This window comes from Morone saxatilis, unplaced genomic scaffold, assembly GCF_004916995.1.
Source record: "Morone saxatilis isolate NCDOM2014 unplaced genomic scaffold, NCSU_SB_2.0 Contig21, whole genome shotgun sequence".
Classification (NCBI taxonomy): Eukaryota; Metazoa; Chordata; class Actinopteri; family Moronidae; genus Morone; species Morone saxatilis.
Genome location: NW_023339774.1, coordinates 11,345,367 through 11,352,715, shown reverse-complemented (window position 1 = coordinate 11,352,715; position 7,349 = coordinate 11,345,367). Strand labels below are relative to the sequence as shown.

The 7,349-nt window shown below is 41.7% G+C and overlaps 1 protein-coding gene across 1 annotated transcript in view; it reads left to right on the top strand.

Moving 5' to 3' along the window:
- Window positions 1–6,687: 6,687 nt before the first annotated feature.
- Window positions 6,688–7,349, top strand: part of LOC118332874 (apelin receptor B-like) — a 1,173-nt gene continuing 511 nt past the window's right edge. The window contains exon 1 of the mRNA XM_035668310.1: window positions 6,688–7,346. Coding sequence (XP_035524203.1) covers window positions 6,780–7,346 — 567 coding nt within the window. The 5' untranslated portion in view covers window positions 6,688–6,779. The remainder of the gene's footprint in view (window positions 7,347–7,349) is intronic.

Sequence of the window (7,349 nt, the reverse complement as noted above, 5' to 3'; positions counted from 1 at the left end):
AGAGAGAGAGAGAGAAGGAGAGTCCTGCTGTGGCCTTGATAAACCTGGTCCAGACCCAACAGGGACAAGCTGATATTGATAGTGAGCAGGAGAAGCACGAGTAGACTATGATAACAGCTTCCAGCAAAAGATTAGTTAGGGATCATTTGGGTCATTACAACTTGGATCTCACAAATAAACTGTGAAATTAAATGTGGTAAACATTCATCACAGACTGACACAAACCAGACACGAGTCCACTTCCTAGTTCAACTTTAATCTACTATACACACTGTAGCTGCACGCACGCAGTTGAGCGGTTATAACTGACATTACCTTTGCAATCACTTTTGTTGCTACCTCAAAATGTTGCAGGGGTCTCACACTTAAATCAGCTTGGGGCCACTAGTGGAACTGTAATCTCACAGGAGAGGGACGTTTCAACGTTCAAGTAGGCTACTACAAGAAAGTTTAATATTCTGAAAATATTTCCATTACCAACATCATACTTTCACTGTTTTCATACATTTCTATATTATATGTTTCTTCTTTGTTGTTCACAGTCAAACTGCAGAGGAAGGCCTGAAACCAGCTCTCTTCAAAAATAGAGCTGTGTTTTTATTTATTATAGAGAAGGGGATGGAGGGGCCCAGGTCGACAGTTTGAGATAGCTGAAATATGATAAATAAAACTGAGGAAAATATATAATATAATATAAATAAAGTGGCCAAATCCACAAAAGTAAGACCCAAATGTGTCCTTTAAATAGAAAGCTGCCTTTTTGTTTTGGTACAGATGCAACAGTACATCTTTGTTAGTACAGTCACTGAAATAACAGATTAGCCTGCAACAAATCAGCCAGAACCTTAGTTTAGAGTAAAGGATGTATGTGTTAACACAAATCAGAGGGTGACCTCATAGCCTGTTATAATTGAGACTAATGACAAAAGCATATGGGCGTCAAGACCTTTGGTTTGAGGTTACAATAGCTTATTGTATTGCATCCAGTGTAGTCATGGGTGTTACATAGTGTGTGAACTCGTTGGATCGTGGAGTGTGTTTTGTGCACGTGTGTGTATGTGTGTACATCTCTCAACCTTGAAACTCAACTGGAGGCTTGTGTTTCAAAACTCTGTGAAGTTCGGACAGCCATAAAGAATAAATGAAACAGGTCAGGTTACATGTGAAGGATAAAAGACTTAAAAGCTTTGTAATCCCTGCAGCGCTTTTAGAATATTTCACACAGTTTCTAGACTTTCTGTTCCCTGACCCATTGCTGTTTCACACGATTTTGTGAATAATATCAGTCTTTTTGCAGCAGAGGGAAGAGTCTCGCCTGCTAGACGTCCCCCCACAGGAAAAGGGAAATGTGGGTGCAGGTTTTATTGCCGGTTTCTGGTGTTTAGACAGGGGGGCTCTAAACTTTATCTCTGTTCTTCACAAGTTGTTGGGACTATCATATATAAAGTAGCATTTTCTGGGTAGGTTTTGCTCTAAATTCAGTATATTAGTATGCAAAAAAAGCATGCCTTCAAAGACGGGGCCTCATTGCAGAGTCAAAAGTCCAACAGTGCACTTGAAATTTGGACTTTTGGAGCATTGTTGGGTTGTGTTGTTAGATTATGTTGTTAACTTGTAATTTGTGATATTTTGTCAATATATGGGGGGAAAGCACGAGTTGCACAAAATAGTGTGTACTCCTCATGATGTAATGCAAAGCAAACAACTATGGCCTCAAAATCACCATAAAGTTGCATCAAATTTAAACAGCTTCACAGTCGCAGTGCAGCATTTTGAAAGTAACCCTTTTTTAATAAATAAGAAATAAAATGCACCACTGCTCAGTCTTGTACACTGGGGGAGTTTGTGGCTACGACCTTACTTGGTCTGGGATGACCTGTAGCTTATGGTGGCTAACGTTAGCCAACTGTAGCTAGATATTGCTTTGTAAATGACTTAAATGTAAAACATTTCATTTCACTCTCACAAAAGTAAAACCAGAAATAAAAACACTGTACCTCTCTGTGAGACAGGTTGTTTCCAGCTTTCTATTATTACTATTCTATTCTTTTATACTATTATTATTATCTGGACTGGTGTCTGCAGCTGCTGCCAGGCTTACGCCAGTTTAACACACCGTGCTCAGGGCCCCATGGAGGTTAGGACTGGCTCTGCCTCACTGCTTCTATAAATGATAAATGAACGTCTCACTTTTGTTCCTTGTGATTTAAACTCTTCTCAGCTGCCCTGCGTAAGAGACGAGGAGGCCCCCCTCCTTTCTCTAACAGTTATATTTTCACTGGTGACCCTGAATGCAAGTGTTACAGCTTGTTATACCCTTTCGTGAAAACTGTGTGGGATTTCCCTCTCTTGTCCTCACATTTAGAGTTGATAAATATTTCTGTTCAGCTGCTACTGGCAGGGAAGACAACAACATGTTGAAAGCAGGAAGATTTATATCAACAGAGTCACCCGGTCAACTGGCCTATAAACAGAACTGAATTTGGACATCCATGTGTGGGGTTAGCTGCTGCTGCTGCTCTGGATGTCCGAGGGTTGGGTAACTGGGGCTGTAAGGTCCTGAAAACATCGTGTGAACTCCAAGTATGTGTGCTAGATGGGTTCAAGAAAGTGCACTGTTCTCATATAAATACAAACTCAGCAAGAAGTGTGCATCATGGCTGCTTCCTGACCTTTTAAAAGTGAGTGATGGAGTATGTCGGACCTTTTTCCCAATACTGTGCATGTATGTCACAACCATGTACTGGAAAAGCCAAATGTAGAATCTGTGATTTATTTATGTTTTCAGCTCTCATAATGAGCAGATTTTAACTGAAGGTTGCACCGGGCAACAAACGGGAGACAGATCTAGTCCATGTGCTATATGGCTGCTAGAACTGGCTGTGTTTCTGTGGTGAGGACTTCATCTATTCTCTTCAAGTTCCAGCTCCTGGGAATCCAATTAGTTTACATGGGACAATTATGCTGCACCAGTCATCCTCTAATCTGCTAGGAATCCGTCAACCCAGACAACCCAACTCAAGCCCTGTGTAAAAAAAAAAACCTCTGCCCTCTCTTTATTTTGCTATAACACAACGTGAGGCCTTCTGCACATTCCTGGTAGAAACAGTTATAGTAAATGTAGTTATATGTAAATAATCTGTCAGAGCATTATCAACCACTGTGCAGTGTTTTTATGTCTGATTCATGGATCTGTTACTCAACTGGATGTCATGTCTCACCAGTACCTGAAGCAGCATTCACCAATTACCATTATGTTGTTTTAAGCAGGGCTGTTTTGGGTCTGAGAGCCCCTTTAGGCTGCTGTTGAATCAAGCAATTTCATTTCATATTCTGTCCCGTCATGCCCAATACCTTTCTATCCTGCTCTCACACAGCCTGTCCTGCCACTAGTCACCAGTAACCACGCTATTATCAAAGATTGTGCCAGATGGAGTAAAAGATACTGGTATGTCATTTCAACATGCATTTCACAGAGTTCAGAACTGTTTCATCCATGCAAACAGCTGTAAATCTCTAGCTGAAGCCATATTAGTCTTGCTGGGACAGTAAGAAAAGGTGTAAACCTCCCATCCTGGTGACCTTTGTGTCTAACAAGCTGGTGTCAATCACCTCATGGTCTCTGCTTGAAAAGGGAGAATACTGAAGTGGAGCAGGCGGCAACGACGCCTAAATGTTCAAGCTTCCTAGCCGTGCTGGAAGTGTTTGCTTTGACGGTATTAAGATCATTAAATGTGCAGCTGTTAATGTGATTGGTAATGTAACTGGTACCGATGACTCAGTATTTGCCTGAGGGTCTGTTTATCATCAGGGCTGTCAAGCTGCTATCAGGTCAGACGTGTGATATCATGAATTTTCCGAAGAGCTGCAGTCTGACTCAAAGTCAGTCAGATTGCAAATAAAGCCTTGAGGAACCAGCTGTCTCAGCACAGGGGGCCCCGTGTATGTGGTCTCTGACAGCTTAACACACACATCAAACAACTGTTGGACCCCCACCAACCCTCACACACACCTAAACAAAAAGGACACACACCTCACGGTCTTTTGGCGCTGCAAGGATCACCAAAAACAGCCTCATAAACACGCAAGGTCAGGATAAAGGATCAAAGAGACGCTCGACAGCCCTGCAGACTGTCACTCTAGTGTGTGTTTTGTGTGTTTCTCTCTGCCTTTGTGTACATTTTCAGAAGCGACTACTCATCCTTGTATCCCCCGGATATGCTTATTGCTGATGGATGACAGTCGAAAGAAGAGAAAGGATGAAGGATGGATGAAATGCCTTGGTGTGGTTAAATAAGAGCGCAGAAGAAGCCTCTGTGCCTTCACGGTGTGTGGTTTACAGCACATGGCCACACATGAGAGGACAGCACCAACAGTAACAACAATCAATTTGAGACACAGGTGGGCAATTAAGAGGAATAACACAAGCAGGGTGTTGTGGAAACAGGGTCTCTGGTATGTTGAGCGAAATGATGGATATTCTGCAAGGAGGTTCATGTCAGTCCAATTGGAACTTGTCACTCATCAGCATAGAAATTGGGATTTTTGTCGTGCTGCAGTCTCAAGAAGTGCATCGAGAACCTTTATCTGCAGCAGACTTTATTTCTTGTTATTTCTTTCTAAAACTGTTCTATAAAGGGGTTTTCTGGGAAGAGTGACTGGGTGGATTGATTGTATTAATCAAGGCCTGTTTTATTTAGCTGTATATTCACATCCCTGTCGGTGAACACTGCTATAAACAGACCTCAGTCCCGCCAGAGTACAGATAGGAAGCTTGCTTTAATTCACTTCACTTTGCTGTTTTCCTGTTCTGCCGGACGGACAAAAAGCTGGACGCACAATCAAGCGGACTGAGAGAGGACAGTGTTTAGGAGGAGGGACACAAACACAATCACATCAGTTTGATTATGAAATGCCACAAGCTTGCATCACAATCATTTGGCAACAACAAACAGTTTTCTGAGAGTAAATGACGGTAAAAGTGGAGGAGACGGGAATCAATCCTCATCTTCATAATCGGAGGAAGGCGGAGATGAGTGGGGAGGGTGCAGGAGGCAGAGATGGAGGGGTGGAGGAAGGGATCAGTGGAGGAAAACAATGTTGAGTGATACAGTAGTTGTGTCTAAAGGTCGGTGCCCTGGCGCCACTGCTGCCACTCTGCTGAGAGACGGAGCAGACTGAAGACTGAGCTGTCCCACCTGGGCCAACAAATACACCCAAGAGACACCAAAGAGACACCAAAGAAGAGGAAGTTGCTTGTTTGACTTCTTTAGCTTACCATAAGCAGTTTTAAAGTTGAAAAAAAAGAAAAAAATCCTTATTGTTCCAACCACATATTCAAAACCAAAACCCCATGTTATTTATTTTTGCACAATTCAATCAAATCAAATAGAATATAAATTCTATTCTACACATGCTGTGTATCATTTCATACATATTTCCCCAAAATAAAACCCATATTTGGTATTTAGTTGTATTTCAATCAGGTTAATTGTATCATATTTGACAACTTGTGTTGTCAAATATTCAATATTCAATATCAAAACTTAAAACTTATAATATTTCTTCTGCTGTGTAAATCGGCAAAAAGTGCACAAATGCAAGAAGTGATGGAAATATATCATATTACAATATTTGCCCAGTGTCTTTACAGGATGCATTGAGTTTTAAAATTGAAAGTCAGGATTTTTTTTTATTGTAAATAAATATCTGATCTTTTATTTTGTAGTATGTATAGATGTATTTCTTTGTTTATATAATATGCCAACCCTGTCATTAAATACATTTCATTATATTGTGTCTGTCATTTATCAATTTTGTTGTTTATTTCTTTGTAAAGGATTACATTTGTTATATTTATTTTATTTTTCTTCTTGAATAAACACAGTATTTGAAAAAAAAAAACATTAAAGTTTAAGAAGAAATAAAATTTAACTCAAGGCTATTAGACATGTTTCTAAGCATTTGTCTTAGAGTCAGTGCTTGTTTTTTATATTTTTTTCAATTAAAAGTCTGAGGTTAAAGTTTTGTTTGTCTAACCTATAGTTCATTAAAGCTAACCACAACTTTATTTTGTCTTTAGTGTGTGGTTCTACTTGTTTGAGCATGTACAGACATGAAAATGTCTTGACATAGAAATGTAAATTTCTGCAGCCTCTTCAGCAGAGTGCTCCGGTGCCGGAAGGACTATCAATTGATATTAAAATTGAGTACTTCATGAAACTTGTCATGCCCAGACTTGACTTGTGGGCTACTGTCCAAACATGTCTAATTCACTTTCATTGCCTGAAGTAAAAAAGTGCTGCAGTTTTCTTTATGGTACTAGATGGTGTTAGAATATGATATATGATTTATAGATTTGAGTTTCATTTTGCTTCCAGGGATCAATTTCTGTAGCCTGTGTTTTGTGCACGTAAAGTGAGGACAGGGAGGGCTATCCTGAAAAAAATAAAATACTAGAATTTCAACCCATATCACATATATTAAAGTGACTCCATTCTGCACTATGCAGTGAGTCACAAAACAAGTGAATGGAGAGAAATGTGGGCGTGTGCTTGGTGAAAGAGCATTTTCCTTCAAACAGAGAGGAGGAGGGCAGTCGGAGGGGAGGAGGGGGTGTCCTGGGAGGGCACAAGCCGGGGAGGGGGGTATATAAGGGTGGCAGATTTCAGAAGCAGCAACAGACTTCAGAGTGCTGACAGCTACTGTGGATCTATCTGAACCAAACATAGATTTTTCTTTCTCTTTAAAAAAGGGTAAGAAGAGAAGAGAGAACTGAAATGGAGCCAACTGAAGGTACTTATGAGTATTACGACTACGAGGAGACAGAAAACTCCTCCATGTGTGACTATTCTGAGTGGACGCCGTCATACTCCGTCATCCCGGTGCTGTACATGCTTATTTTCATCCTCGGCCTCTCTGGAAATGGGGTGGTCATCTTCACCGTGTGGCGTGCCCAGGGTAAGAGGCGAGCTGCTGACGTCTACATTGGCAACCTGGCCCTGGCTGACCTCACCTTTGTAGTCACTCTGCCACTGTGGGCCGTTTACACTGCCATGGGCTACCACTGGCCCTTCGGCGTGGCCCTGTGCAAGATCAGCAGCTACGTGGTCCTGCTCAACATGTATGCCAGTGTCTTCTGCCTCACCTGTATGAGCTTCGACCGCTACCTGGCCATCGTCCACTCCTTGTCCAGCACCCAGCTGCGCACCCGAGGCCACACTCAAGCCTCGTTGACAGCCATCTGGCTGCTGTCTGGTCTCCTGGCTGCCCCAACTCTGATCTTCCGCACCACCAAACAAGACCAAACCAGCAACCGCACGTCTTGCGCCATGGACTTCAGCCTGGTG